This window comes from Microcaecilia unicolor, chromosome 4 (genome assembly GCF_901765095.1).
Source record: "Microcaecilia unicolor chromosome 4, aMicUni1.1, whole genome shotgun sequence".
NCBI lineage: Eukaryota > Metazoa > Chordata > Amphibia > Gymnophiona > Siphonopidae > Microcaecilia > Microcaecilia unicolor.
Genome location: NC_044034.1, coordinates 86,663,683 through 86,679,325, shown reverse-complemented (window position 1 = coordinate 86,679,325; position 15,643 = coordinate 86,663,683). Strand labels below are relative to the sequence as shown.

Genomic DNA, 15,643 nt, shown 5'->3' with positions numbered 1-15,643 from the left:
CCAATAGTTATTTATTAGGATTTATTTACCGCCTTTTTGAAGGAATTCATTCAAGGCGGTGTACAGGTTTTGTACTTGCCGTTCATTAATTTTTGCTGTTAATGAACAATAAGTGCAAAAACTTGCTGCACTTTAGTAAAAAGTCTGATGATTAACTTCGTCAGATGCTGACAATAGATCTACAAATTCAGTTATATTATAGCCATAATGTCTAAGAGAGCTGCCAACAATGCCTAAGAAACTGGTGTACATTTTTGGTCTCCACTTCTTGTTCATAAACAGAATTGATGGCCAGTAAGATAATCAAGTGCTCATTTTCAAAGCACTTTGACTTGCAAAGTTCCATTTTCAAAGCACATAGGGGGTTGTTTACTAAAGCTTAGCTCGAGTTATCTGCAACAGGGCCCATTTTATTCCTATGGGCCCTGCTGCAGATAATTCAAGCTAAGCTTTAGTAAACAACCCCCATAGACTTACAAAGTTCCATAGGTTACTATCAGGCTTATTTTCAAAAGAGAAGGGCGCCCATCTTTCGACACAAATCGGAAGATGGGCATCCTTCTCACAGGGTCGCCCAAATCGGCATAATTGAAAGCCGATTTTGGGCGTCCCCAACTGCTTTCCGTCGCAGGGACGACCAAAGTTCATGGGGCGTGTCAGAGGTGTAGCGAAGGTGGGACTTGGGCGTGCCTAACACATGGGCGTCCTCGACCCATAATGGAAAAAAAAGGGCGTCCCTGATGAGCACTTGGACGACTTTACTTGGTCCTTTTTTTTGTTACAACCAAGCCACGAAAAGGTGCCCAAACTGACCAGATGACCACCGGAGGGAATCGGGGATGACCTCCCCTTACTCCTCCAGTGGTCACTAACCCCCTCCCACCCTCATAAAAATAGTTTAAAAATATTTTGTGCCAGCCTCTATGCCAGCCTCAAATGTCATACTCAGTTCCATCGCAGCAGTATGCAGGTCCCTGGAGCAGTTTTAGTGGGTGCAGTGCACTTCAGGCAGGCAGACCCAGGCCCATCCCCCCACCTGTTACACTTGTGGTGGTAAATGTGAGCCCTCCAAAACCCACCAGAAACCCACTGTACCCACATGTAGGTGCCCCCCTTCACCCCTGAGGGCTATGGTAGTGGTGTACAGTTACGGGGAGTGGGTTTTGGGGGGCTCAGCACACAAGGTAAGGGAGCTATGTACCTGGGAGCTTTTTCTGAAGTCCACTGCAATGCCCCCTAGGGCGCCCGGTTGGTGTCCTGGCATGTCAGGGGGACCAGTACACTACGAATGCTGACTCCTCCCACGACCAAAGGGCTTGTATTTGGTCGATTCTGAGATGGGCGTCCTTAGTTTCCATTATAACCGAAAATCAGAAACGACGAAGTCTAAGGACGACCATCTCTAGGGACGACCTAAATGTCAAGATCTGGGCGTCCCTGACCGTATTATCGAAATGAAAGATGGACACCCATCTTGTTTCGATAATACGGGTTTCCCCATCCCTTCGCCAGGACGTCCTGCGAGGACGTCCTCAGGAAAACTTGGGCACCCCTTTCGATTATGCCCCTCCACGTAACTTTGTAAGTCTAACTATTTTGAAAATACACCTCACTTAGGGGCTCATTTTCAAAAGAGAAAAATGACCAAAAAGTGGCATAAATTTGCATATGGATATTTTTCTCACAAAAATGCCCAAATTGATATTTTCAAAACCAATTTTTAGATGTTTTTCTATGAAGTCCATCAGAAGTGCGTTCAAATCACAAGGGGATGTGTAGGGAGTGTGTTAAGGGTGGGATCTGGGCATTCCTAACACTTGGATGCTTTTCAGTCATAATGGAACAAAACAAAGCCACCCAGGACTAAAACTAAGATGTTTTGAGCTAGACCTGTCTTCATAACAAATAAGGCACAAAAAGATGCCCTAAATGACCAGATGACCACTGAGGGGAATCAGGGATGACCTACCCTTACTTCCCCAGTAGTCACTTACCCCCTCCCTTCCCCCCCCCCCCCCCCCAAAATGTGATTAAAAACATTACTTACCAGCCACTATGCCAGCCTCAAATGTAATTCTCAGGTCCATTAGAGCAGCATGCAGGTCCTTGGAGTAGTCTAGTGGTGGGTGTAGTGCACTGCAGACAGGTGGACCCAGGCCCATACCTCCCCCTACCTGTTACACTTGTGGTGGAAACTGTGAGCCTTCCAAAACTCACCAGAAACCCACTGTACCCACATATAGGTTCCCTCTTCACCCGTAAGGGCTATTGTACTGGTGTACAGTTGGGGGATAGTCGGTTTTGGGTGGGCTCAGCAGACAAGATAAGGGAGCAACAGTGAGATGTATTCCTGGGAGCATTTATTTGAAGTCCAGTGCAGTGCCTCCTAGGGTGCCGCATTGCTCTCCTGGGATGTCTGTGTGGCCAGTTTAGTAAATGCTGGCTTCTGCTATATCCTAATGGCTTGATTTTGTGTGTTTTTCACTTGGACAAGTTTTTTTTTTTTTAAATTGACCAAAAAGATAAAAAGAACACAAAAACATTTAGCAAAAAGCCATTTTGGAAAAAAAAAAAGATAGACATTTTTCTGTTTTGAAAATGGCTACATTCCCCCCTTGAATTTTAGACATTTTTAGCAAAACATCCAAAAGTTGAACTTATATCGAAAATGCCCCTCTTTGTAAGTCTAAGTGCTTTGAAAATATGCCTTTTAGTCTCCTCCCAAAAATTCTCTTGCCTCTTTTTAGTGAGTGTCTGGGGAAAAGGGGCTACATTTCTATGATATCCCTATGCATCATTAATTCAATGTCCTCCTATCTACTTGATTGTATACAGACCTTTCAAACCACTGGCTTCCTTCTCCTTGACAAATCCTGGATTTTCACAATTACACTCAGTCCTATAGTGGTCCTGTATTTTATTATTGCTCCTGCAAGTCTAAACAATTATGCTCCTAAATGTTATCCTTATTTAGAATATTCTGAATGCTTATGTCAATCTAAAAGTCATGCAGAATGCTTAAAAACAGTTCTGTATAGTTAGACCTTTAGTGTACATGATTTCTATAGTTAGTTGGACTTACCACAACATTGAGCGTTTTTAATATACTGTCAATGGGCCTTTCAGAATTCCAGGCACTGACATAAATTGGAATTTCTCCAACCCCCATTGGAACCACAGCAAAATAGACAGGCACCGCAGAGTTTCCTGGAACTGTTATGCGCTGTTGAGCAATCTTTCCTGACAGTGCTGGGCTACAGAGTTTCTGAACTGCATCCATTTTAACGGTAACCTGTCAAAATGAGAAAAAAATACAGGTGCTCTAGGAAAAATGTTCTGGCTACTTGAAAATCTGTATAGCGTTGCATCTTCTAGCTAATCATTATTCATTATGGGGGAAATTCTATAAAGGTGCCAAAATGTTGGGCACTAACCCTGAGATTCTATATAGATTGTCCAAAGTTGGACATACAAATTTGGCCGTGGATCCCAGATTCGCACACAAACTAGTTAATGAGTCGTTAACAGTCAATAGTTGGTGTTAATTGACACTCATTTGGAGTTATGCACAGATCTGCCATGCGCCCTATTCTATAACCTGTGTGCCTAAATTTTATGGTGTGCAACTCAATAGGGGGTGTGGCCATGGGAGGGGCATTTCTGGAATTTTGGCAAGTTGCAACTGCCATTAGCTATATGCCAGCATTTACACCAGGTTTTACTAAGCACAAGTGGAGTGAAGGAGTCGCTTAGTGGTTACAGCACCAGGCTTGATATCCAGAGGTGGCTGGTTCAAATCCCACTGCTGCTCCTTGTGATCTTGAGCAAGTCACTTAACCCTCCATTGCTAACAGGGAAATGCCCAGTGTATCCAAATACAACTCACCTTGAGCTACTACTGAAAAGGTGTGAGCAAAACATAAATAAATAAAATAAGTGCTCACAACTAGTTAGGCATGAGATCCACATTATTTATTTATTGCATTTGTATCCCACATTTTCCCACCTATTTGCAGGCTCAATGTGGCTTACAATGTTCCATCATGGCAATCGCCATTCCAGAGTAAAAGATACAATTAGTATTGCATAAAGAACATAGATGACATAATAGAATTAAGCAATCAGGTATAGAGAGATTACATTCGGAATATCAGGTAAGCGGTGGTGCGTTACAGTTCCTATGATGGATCATTGTGGTATGCCTTGTTGAAGAGATAAGTCTTCAGTGATTTCCAAAAGTTGATTAGGTCGCACATTGTTTTCACGTCAAATGGCAATGCATTCCACAGCTGCATGCTCATGTAGGAAAAGCTGGACGCATGTGTTAATCTGTATTTTAGTCCTTTACAGCTGGGGAAGTGAAGATTCAGGAATGTGCGTGCTGATCGTTTACCGTTCCTGGGTGGCAGGTCAATGAGGTCTGACATGTAGGAGGATGGCGGGGAGGCTGGGGCTGCGGGAAGCTGTCAGTTCAATGCAGGAGGGAGGGGAGTGGCGGCGATCTCGGGGGAGGGCGAAGGACGTCCATAAAGGATATCCATAGGCACAGCTCATCCTTTTTTTAAAAAAAATATATATAGTGAAGGACGTCCATAAAGGACGTCCTTGGCATGCACAGAGCAGCCAGCATAACGCTTGGCTGCTCTGTGCATGCTCGACCGGCCAACTATCCAACTGTTTAACGACGGAATAGAGAATGCAAGTGAGCTACAACGAGCAGCTCATTTGCATTTCTATTCCTTGATGCATGCCTGTTCCTTACCGATTCGCTAAGGGTATCGGTAAGGAAAGGGCTTTAACGAGTTTTTAGTGCTTCTTGCCCTCAGACAGAGTCTCCAGTGCGAGAGATTAGGCAAAGTGGGCCCCTGGACAGAGTTCCAAGGAGAGAGGAGATTAAGAGTGGGCCCTTGGTAACAAGGAGCTCATCAAAATATGTAAACTGGCCCTTTGTGGGTAAGTAACAGTATTCTATAATTTAAGTGTGTAATTGTTTGACATGCCCATTTTGTACTAAAGCACCACCCACCAGGGCTGGATTAACACTACATTGTGCCTTAAGCACAATGTGCTTATGTAGGAAAAACTAGATGCGTAAGTTTGTGGGCCTCCCATCTCCCACCATCATTTCACCTCTCTAGAAGTAGCAGGGGAAAATGCAGAGCCAAGCTGTGGGTATGATAGCAGTAATAGTTTGTGAGTGAGCATAGGGATTATGCATTGAATGCAGAGGTTTAATGGGTAGAGATGGAGAGCTGTCAAGTTATCCAGATCCAGGAGAGAAATTCTGAGCCAGTCCTGGATCTCTGCAAGCCTATCCTGGTACATTATGGGTCCCCAATTGGTGGTATCAGAGAATACAAAAAGAACACTGACTTGGGATATAAGTTGAAAAACAGGACTGGCTGATACCTGGACATGGCCTAGCATTGAATATCTGGGCATAATTTTGCTGGTGGCGGTCATCATTTTAAAAAATGTTGACTGCTGCCGGCTGAATATTAATGCCTACATTAATTTGACATGAAGAACTGTCCTAAAACAAAACTGGGAAAATACTATGAATATTAATATAAAAGGTGATATAATGTGACTTAGGCCATCAAATTGCTTAATGCCTTTTATTTATTTGTTACATTTGTATCCCACATTTTCCCACCTATTTGTAGGCTCAATGTGGCTTACATAGTACCGGAGAGGCCTTTGCAGGCTCCAGTGTGAACAAATACAGGGTGATGTTGTGGTAAGATCAAGTTTATGTGGCACAGCCACATTAGGGAATTGGAGAACGGAAGAGTTGTGTTATGTCCATTACGTGCTTTAGTTTGTTTGTGTTGCAGAGATTAGGCATTTAAGTTGGATCGGTAGGGTATGCCTTTTTAAACAGGTTGGTTTTTAGTGATTTCCGGAAGTTTAGGTGGTCGTACGTCGTTTTCAAGGCTTTTGGTAATGCGTTCCACAGTTGTGTGCTTATGTAGGAAAAACTAGATGCGCAAGTTGTTTTGTATTTAAGTCCTTTGCAGCTTGGGTAGTGCAGATTTAGATAAGATCATGTTGATTCGGATGTATTTCTAATTGATAAGTCAATCAAGTCTGTCGTGTAACTCAGGGCTTCTCCGGCGATGATTTTGTGAACCATGGTGCAAATTTTGTTCATTTTACATAAAATTACCACCTATTCAATTATCACATGCAGAGCTATCACATCCCATAGTAAAATTACCTGTATAGTTTCTGGTAGATAGTTGTATACTATAACTTTCACTTGTAATTGCTCATATCGTTTAACTGAATAAGGGAGCCTCAGTGTTAGGAAGACATCTTGGAAAGTTCGAAAGGTTTTCGGTTCAGCTATACAAAAGCCTGAAACAGGGAGATGATATTCAAGCTCAGTTAACATGCAAAGTAAAATGTACATGAAGTTTTGCATTACTAGGTACAGTGGTTCTAAATGTAGAAATTTCACAATGTACTGTGTTTTTTAGAAAGAGACATGAGGCACTAAATTATGTAGCTTTCCTGAAAGATCCATCTGAGCACTGGTCCACACAAATACATTTAGTCATGGGCAGTTATGTCAAGTATGGTTTGCTCATGCCTAGAGAAGATTAGAGGACAAGATAAGTACAACTGTTCATTTCAATTTATAAGACTGCTCTTTTGAATATATTTATTTATTTGTTACATTTGTACCCCATATTTTCCCACCTCTTTGTAGGTTCAATGTGGCTTACATAGTGCCGGAGAGCAGTTGCAGACTCCAGTGTATACAAATACAAGGTGAAGTTGTGATAGGGTAAGGTTCATGTGGTAGGACCACATAGAGGACTCGTTCGATGGGAGAGTTTGGCTTGATTTTTTATAAAAATGTCGGTGCACTGATGGTTGTCAAATATTGTCAGTTCAAACTATTAAATTGGGGCATTTTACACTGAGCACCTTTTTTCACAATAGTTTATGATGTTTATTAGAGAGTATTTATGATTTATTTATTAATTTATTGGGATTTATTAACCTTACATAAGACTATATAAGAGCATTAATGTGAATATTAATAATACTTATTGTTTTCTGTTTTGTGATTTGGATATTTTAAGAAAGACATAGTTTGATTCTTGTTATACTCCCCCTTATTTACATGCTGCTCCTGGCCAGTTAAACAATATTTAACTGGCTAGCCTGCAATATTCAACAGGAAATAGCTAGCTATCCCTCACTGAGTATTGCTGGTTAGCAATTAGCGGATACCTTGAGCAATCACTTAGCTCCCTATTGCCTCAGGTACAAATGTAGAGGTCCTTTTACTAGGTGGCATTAAGCACTACATGTGCTTCCCACGTGCAAAAATGCACTACCACGGGGTGTGCTCAGGTGCTCTGCGGTAGTTCAGACATGAGCGCATGCTTCCCGGGGGCATGTTTTGGGGGGTGGAGAGTAGGCATGCACAGCACTAATCGGTGCGTGCAGCTACATTGCCATACACCAACTGATTAGCGCATGGTTAGTGTGTGAATCCTTTCTGCCCACTAAGAGGTGTCGGTAAGGGCTCATGCTCTAACGGCCATACACGGTAGATAAGGGGACTCATGCCCATATCCACTTGTGGTGGAATGTGTGACCCCTCCAAAAACCACTAAATACCTACAGCCTGTTAGCATGAAGGCTATGGAAGTGGTGTACAGTGAGGAACAGTAGGTTTTTCTCTGTTCCTGAAGGGCTCACCATACAATGGGGTCCTTTTACTAAACTGCGGGAAAAAGGACCCTGCTGTAGTGGCGAGGGCCATTTTTCTCATGCACTAGGGTCCTTTTTTCCCACAGACAGTAAATCCCCCTCCCCCAAAATGGCCACACGGTGAGATAACTCTCACCATATGGCCATGTGGTGGGGAGCCCTTACCGCCACCCATTGAGGTGGCGATAAGGGCTCTGGTGCTAACCCGGCAGTAACCAATTACTGCCGGGTTACCACTGCACAAGCCATTTCCAGGGTTTTTCTTTTTCCTCCGGAAATGGCGTGCACTCAGGGTGGGACTACTGCCGGCGGCCACGTTGGCCCGGTGGTAGTCCCGGAAGAATGAGTGGTAAGCCCGCATTGGGCTTATCGCTACTCTGTAAAAGGGCCCCAATATAAGGGGATAGCGGCGAGATGTGTACTTGGGACTTTTTATGTGAAGTCCACTGTAGTGCCTCTTAGAGTACCTTACTGCTCTGCTGGGATGTCTGTGTGGTCAGTCTACTAAGAATGCGGTTCCCCCAAACATCGGCTGGTTTTGGGGCGTTTTTCTCATGGATGGTTTTTTGTTTTCCAAAATGATCCCAAAAGAAAAACACATCGAGCAGAAAATGTCTAGAAAAAAGGTGATTTTTGAAGCAAATAGATGTTTTGAGGTTCAAAAATGGCTATGTTCACCACACGATTTTTGGACATTTTTAGCAAAACATCCAACATCGGACTTTAACGTTTTATCGAAAATTCCCCTCTTTACCTCTAGCATTAAAAACAGAACCCTCTTATCCTAGATTAGGAAATTATTAAAATCCTATCTTTTTAGGGAATATATTAAAACTTCTGCTTAATTCTGTTTATCTTATGTATAATCGGGGATGTTTTTTCCCCTTTTTAATAATTTTTGTAATCCGCACTAAGGGCCCTGTTTACTAAGCCGCATTATAGGCGCGTTAACATTTTTAAACACGTGTTAACCATGTACACACCTACAATATCCCTATAGGTACCTACATAGTTAGCACACATGCTAATTGTAGGTGCGTTAAAAGTGCTAACGCGCCTTAGTAAACAGGGCCCTAAGCCAATTGGCAAGTAGCAACAGAGAAAATTCCTTATTGTATTGTATTGTAATACTTGTTGACTTACTGATTTTTTCTCTCTTCAGATTATTAGATATTGTGTTTATATTCATCGTACTGCCATGAATATAACTTTTAATCTTGTGCCCTGCTGGTTCTTAATAAAAATATTTTTTTAAAAATGCTTTATATGGAACTGATAATTTTATTCTTAATATAATAAAGCATTTTGTCCATTATTTCGGAAGTCTTCTTCGTGATTTACTTGTTGAAATCCCAGCATTTACAACATCAACATAGAAAGGGCTCAATTCGCACATGGATGGCTATAATATATAGAAACAGCAAGGGGGCATGTTAGGAGCATGGTATGGGTGTGGCCTGGGTAAGTCAAAAAATCTCCATGTATATTCCCCATTTCAGAAAGGGCACATATGTGTATAATTTTTAAAAAATGCTCATTTTGTTCGGCCCTGTAAAGGATAGATTAGCAGAGATACAGTGGGGGAAATAAGTATTTGATCCCTTGCTGATTTTGTAAGTTTGCCCACTGACAAAGACATGAGCAGCCCATAATTGAAGGGTAGGTTATTGGTAACAGTGAGAGATAGCACATCACAAATTAAATCCGGAAAATCACATTGTGGAAAGTATATGAATTTATTTGCATTCTGCAGAGGGAAATAAGTATTTGATCCCCCACCAACCAGTAAGAGATCTGGCCCCTACAGACCAGGTAGATGCTCCAAATCAACTCGTTACCTGCATGACAGACAGCTGTCGGCAATGGTCACCTGTATGAAAGACACCTGTCCACAGACTCAGTGAATCAGTCAGACTCTAACCTCTACAAAATGGCCAAGAGCAAGGAGCTGTCTAAGGATGTCAGGGACAAGATCATACACCTGCACAAGGCTGGAATGGGCTACAAAACCATCAGTAAGACGCTGGGCGAGAAGGAGACAACTGTTGGTGCCATAGTAAGAAAATGGAAGAAGTACAAAATGACTGTCAATCGACAAAGATCTGGGGCTCCACGCAAAATCTCACCTCGTGGGGTATCCTTGATCATGAGGAAGGTTAGAAATCAGCCTACAACTACAAGGGGGGAACTTGTCAATGATCTCAAGGCAGCTGGGACCACTGTCACCACGAAAACCATTGGTAACACATTACGACATAACGGATTGCAATCCTGCAGTGCCCGCAAGGTCCCCCTGCTCCGGAAGGCACATGTGACGGCCCGTCTGAAGTTTGCCAGTGAACACCTGGATGATGCCGAGAGTGATTGGGAGAAGGTGCTGTGGTCAGATGAGACAAAAATTGAGCTCTTTGGCATGAACTCAACTCGCCGTGTTTGGAGGAAGAGAAATGCTGCCTATGACCCAAAGAACACCGTCCCCACTGTCAAGCATGGAGGTGGAAATGTTATGTTTTGGGGGTGTTTCTCTGCTAAGGGCACAGGACTACTTCACCGCATCAATGGGAGAATGGATGGGGCCATGTACCGTACAATTCTGAGTGACAACCTCCTTCCCTCCGCCAGGGCCTTAAAAATGGGTCGTGGCTGGGTCTTCCAGCACGACAATGACCCAAAACATACAGCCAAGGCAACAAAGGAGTGGCTCAGGAAGAAGCACATTAGGGTCATGGAGTGGCCTAGCCAGTCACCAGACCTTAATCCCATTGAAAACTTATGGAGGGAGCTGAAGCTGCGAGTTGCCAAGCGACAGCCCAGAACTCTTAATGATTTAGAGATGATCTGCAAAGAGGAGTGGACCAAAATTCCTCCTGACATGTGTGCAAACTTCATCATCAACTACAGAAGACGTCTGACCGCTGTGCTTGCCAACAAGGGTTTTGCCACCAAGTATTAGGTCTTGTTTGCCAGAGGGATTAAATACTTATTTCCCTCTGCAGAATGCAAATAAATTCATATACTTTCCACAATGTGATTTTCCGGATTTAATTTGTGATGTGCTATCTCTCACTGTTACCAATAACCTACCCTTCAATTATGGGCTGCTCATGTCTTTGTCAGTGGGCAAACTTACAAAATCAGCAAGGGATCAAATACTTATTTCCCCCACTGTATCCTCCATAAACCCTTGTTCTGTATTTCCACTTCCACATTGAAAACAAAAAAAGATTTAGGCTCTGTGGTTAATTAGCAGCATCTACATATATAGGTATGCAAGATCGCTCACCAAAGGAAGACCGACAGTGAACTTGGCCCTCGGGCAATAAGGGTCATGAGCCTCTAAACACCTATCAAAAGTGATTAAATTAAATGGAAGATAGGGGAGAGGGTGCCCCCTACTGCTGTGGACCCTTGGGCACCACCCTATTGTTCCAATGGTCAGTTCACCCCTATAGCTCATATATATGCATAAGTGCGGATATGTACAGGTGTTATTGGTATGAATCTGCACACTGACTGCTCCCGTTGCATGTGCCAGCGAATACACATTTTAGAAAAGATTTTAAGCTGGCAGATCCTCTTCGTCCTGACCTGGCCATCTCTCTTCATCTCTACAATCATGCTGCGTTTTCCCAAAGCTACCAAGCTAAAGTCAATCAAACAGTTTACTGCATCATTACAGTACCAAATGGCAGATTTGAAATTCATTACCTTTATCTCTCAGGGCATGCACACATTACCTAAGTTTTAGTAAAAATCTGAAGGCTTTGGTTTTTTCACAAATTTGGTCTCTTGAATTTGAATCTCAATTAATCTGATTACCATGTATTTTCTATCTCTTTGCATCATAGCATAGTTGTTTTATCGTCTGTTCTGTGATGTAATTCCTGGACACAGTGGTTCGGTGTCTTGATGATATAATCCACCCTAAATTGTGGAAGTAGTGGTGGAATAGAAAACATGATATAACATTACATACCGTAATGTAACATTTTTACCTTTATCATGAAAGTGAATTGCTTGAACTTCCCATGTGGTTATTGAGTCAGGAAGTATTTTCCAGAAGCTAAACAAATACAAGAAATAATATTTTATTTATTTATTGAATAAAGTCTGAATAAAATGAAGACAATAAAATCCTGAAAGACAAGATTTCTCATCCAAAACAAAACCAACACAAAACACCAAAGACTGATAAAATGTATTTCACTTTGAAAATTAAGGAAAAGTACCCATGCCCCCCAGGCCCCTCCATAGCTACAATCTACTATAATAAAACGCAGCCTCAACGTTCTGAGGACACTGACGTCACTGAACTCACTCACACACCGGTTCGTGGTTTCATGGTGGTGAAGCCACACAACATCTTCATGCCCCGCCCTCGCATCACACGTGATGACGTCGAGGGTGCAACACGAAAACAACGCTAATAAACGTACGGGGAGCAGTAGGGAAACACGTGGAGCGTGTTTCCCTACTCCTCCCCTTCCAAAAAATCCCAGCCGCCCAGGACGTCCACATCAAACCGGCCCCTTTCCCCACATAGCCCCGCCCCTTAGAAGTTACCGCCCCGCCCATGGTACCACACTCACCCTCAGCAACGTCCTTCCCCCCCTGTCACCTCCCCTCCCCTTCCCTTACGCCTCTCTCCCTGGTGGTCTAGAGGTACCTGTTCGGTGTGGGCAGGAAAGAAAGAGCCCCCTCTTTCCTGCCCGTAGCGGTGGTGGTAGCATCCTTGCTACATCGTGTGGGAGTCCGGCTCTCGGCGTTTCAAAATGGCTGCCGAGAGTTCAAGCTGCATTGCGAGACTTCAACTCTCGGCGGCCATTTTGAAATGCCGAGAGCCAGACTCCCACACGATGTAGCAGCTACCACCACCGCTACGGGCAGGAAAGAGGGGGCTCTTTCTTTCCTGCCCCCACCGAACAGGTACCTCTAGACCACCAGGGAGACACGCGTAAGGAGAGGGGAAGGGAGTCCCCTGCCCACTAGCGCCCTTTTGATCGCTGCCAGAAACGGGCCATTTTTACTAGTACTAAATAAAAGAAAGAGTATCAAACTGTCTGTGTATTATGCCATGCCCTTTAAGTATTGTGTGCAATCTTGCTTGCCACATTTCAAAAAAGATATAGTGGAACTGGAAAAGGTACAGAGAAGGGTGACCAAAATGATTAAGAGGATGGAATGTTTCTCATATGAGAAAGAGTTTAGAGCTCTTCCGTGGAGAAGAGATATGATTGAGGTTCTATACAATCCTGAATGGAGCACAATAGGTAGATGTGAATCAATTGTTTACTCTTTCAAAAAACGCAACAACTAGGGGACACGCCATGATGTTACGTGGAGTGGCATAATCGAAAGGGATGCCCAAGTTTTGTTGAGGACATCCTCGCAAAACGTCCTGATGGAGGGGCGGGGAAACCCATATTATCAAAAAAGATGGGTGTCCATCTTTCGTTTCGATAATACGGTCGGGGACGCCCAAATCTTGAAATGTACTGTGTCTAAAAGAAGGAAAGCACCCACTGCTTTTTTTACAAAACGTCAGCTCTGAGAATGGATCTTAAACTCAGTATGCACAGTATAGTGCCAAAATCAAACCCTCCACACATATACTTCTAAGCATATACCCGCCAAATAAAACCACACACTGAGTTTAAGATCTATTCTCAGAGCTGACGTTTTTAAAAAAATAGGCTCCATCCCTCCCCACATAACTATTTTTGGTGTTGAAATTGTGGGGCTACTTTTGGGCATGACTTGGGCTGTAGCCTTACCTGTGTGCTGCTCAGCTTGCTCTCTCTGCCTGCCTTGTCCACTCCTTGCTCCACCATCCATGTGCTGCAGTGCTCACTGCTGCGCTCTCCTCCTGTCCTCCACGACGATGACGTGCTGCTCGCTGCCTTGCTCCTTCTCCAGAGCATGATGAGTCACCATCAGCTGATGACCTCATCATACACTCACCCTCCTATTGGTCAAATTTGGAGCCAGAATGAGGCTTGAGATGAACCAAGCCTCATTTTGACTACAAATTTGACCAAAAGGGTGACAGTCAAGGAGGAACTAATGAGCGTACACCCAAGAAAAAAAACACACCCAAAAAGTTGCAACCCGCAACTTCTGGAAAGTGCCTGCGGCCAGCACAAAATACCTGCCCAATTCCGTGGGAAAACCACAGCATTGGCAATCCTGCTTAGCATGTCTATTTAGCTCATCTGCAATGCCATATCCCATGTTGTTGCATTTTGTTAAGCAAAAATGAGCAGACAAAAAAACATTTTCCTGATTGTGCAACAATAATTTGCGCTTACATGATGGTTTGTGCATGCACGTGCCATTGGGAAACAGTGCACACGTTCAAAAAGAGGGTGCACTTTTTGCAAATATCATACACTATTGCAAAAAGAGCACTCCCCTCTAGCAACAAAATAGCCACAAAAACCAAATAAAACAAACATTCCCGTAAATGACACAAGAAACACATTTTTCCCCACTGCCTATCCCTATTAGGTGACAAAGCCCACTTTAGCACCCCCACCATTTTATTGTATAGCATAAATTAATGATGTCTCCACCCTCGGTTATCAGATCTATATGTTATCAGATCTCTATCTCAGTTGATAACACCCTCATCCTCCCCGTCCCATCTGCCCGCAACCTCGGAGTCATCTTCGACTCCTCCCTCTCCTTCTCTGCGCATATCTGCCAAGACCTGTCGCTTCTTCCTCTTCAACATCAGCAAAATTCGCCCTTTCCTTTCTGAGCACACCACCAGAACTCTCGTCCATGCTCTCATTACCTCTTGCCTTGATTACTGCAACTTACTCCTCACCGGCCTCCCACTCAGCCATCTATCCCCCCTTCAATCCGTTCAGAACGCTGCCGCACGTCTTATATTCCGCCAGAACCGATATACTCATATCACCCCCTCCTCAAATCACTTCATTGGCTTCCGATCAGATATCGCATACAATTCAAGCTCCTCCTCCTTACCTACAAATGCACTCAGTCTGCGGCTCCTCACTACCTCTCCACCCTCATCTCCCCCTATGTTCCCGCTCGTAACCTCCACTCACAGGACAAAGCCCTTCTCTCAGTACCCTTCTCCACCACTGCCAACTCCAGGCTCCGCTCATTCTGCCTTGCCTCACCCTATGCCTGGAACAATCTTCCTTTACCCATACGCCATGCCCCCTCCCTACCCATCTTCAAATCTCTGCTTAAAACTCACCTCTTCAATGCTACCTTCGGCGCCTAACTGCTTGAGAAATATAGAATGCCCCAATCTATCCACCCTATCAGATTAACTGTTCACTCGTCCTCTAGATTGTACACTTGTCTTTAGATTGTTCTCTTGTCTTTTAGATTGTAAGCTCTTTGAGCAGGGACTGTCCTTCTATGTTTAAATTGTACAGCGCTGCATAACCCTAGTAGCGCTTTAGAAATGTTAGTTAGTAGTAATGTTAGTTAGTGATTACTATGCTGTTGGTACAGGAGTGATCAGGGATCAGTCTTGCCTCGTGAAAAGACATCAGTGGGGAAAGAGGGTTTGGAGGCAGAGAAAGGGAGAGGAGGATTATAAGGGTGTCTGAGAGTGAGGTTTTTTATTTTTGCTGTGGGGATCAGCCCAAATTTTAAAGCAAAATGAAGGAAAACCAATGTAATTTTGTCAGTTTTTCTTTTGTTACATTTTAAAATTGCAAAACAGTATAATTCATAAGGGACATGTACTGCGGTGTTTGTCAGAACTATTGAGTCTTTTGTCATTTGCATTGCTTGAGCTCCTTGATCCATCATATTTTGGAACTCGCTTGCCATCTAGCTTATTGACAGCAATTGAAAGAATAAGATTAGTAGTTCTTACATAGCACAACAATTGAGAGCCTTTCTGATGTAAAAAGAAAAAAAAAGAAGA

The 15,643-nt window shown here is 43.4% G+C and overlaps 1 protein-coding gene across 1 annotated transcript in view; it reads right to left on the bottom strand.

Annotated features, from left to right (window-relative positions):
- LOC115468593 (complement C4-A-like) overlaps positions 1-15,643 on the bottom strand; it is a 154,373-nt gene that overhangs the window by 73,712 nt on the left and 65,018 nt on the right. The window contains 3 exon segments of the mRNA XM_030200408.1: positions 3,083-3,292; positions 6,221-6,360; positions 11,727-11,794. Coding sequence (XP_030056268.1) covers positions 3,083-3,292; positions 6,221-6,360; positions 11,727-11,794 — 418 coding nt within the window.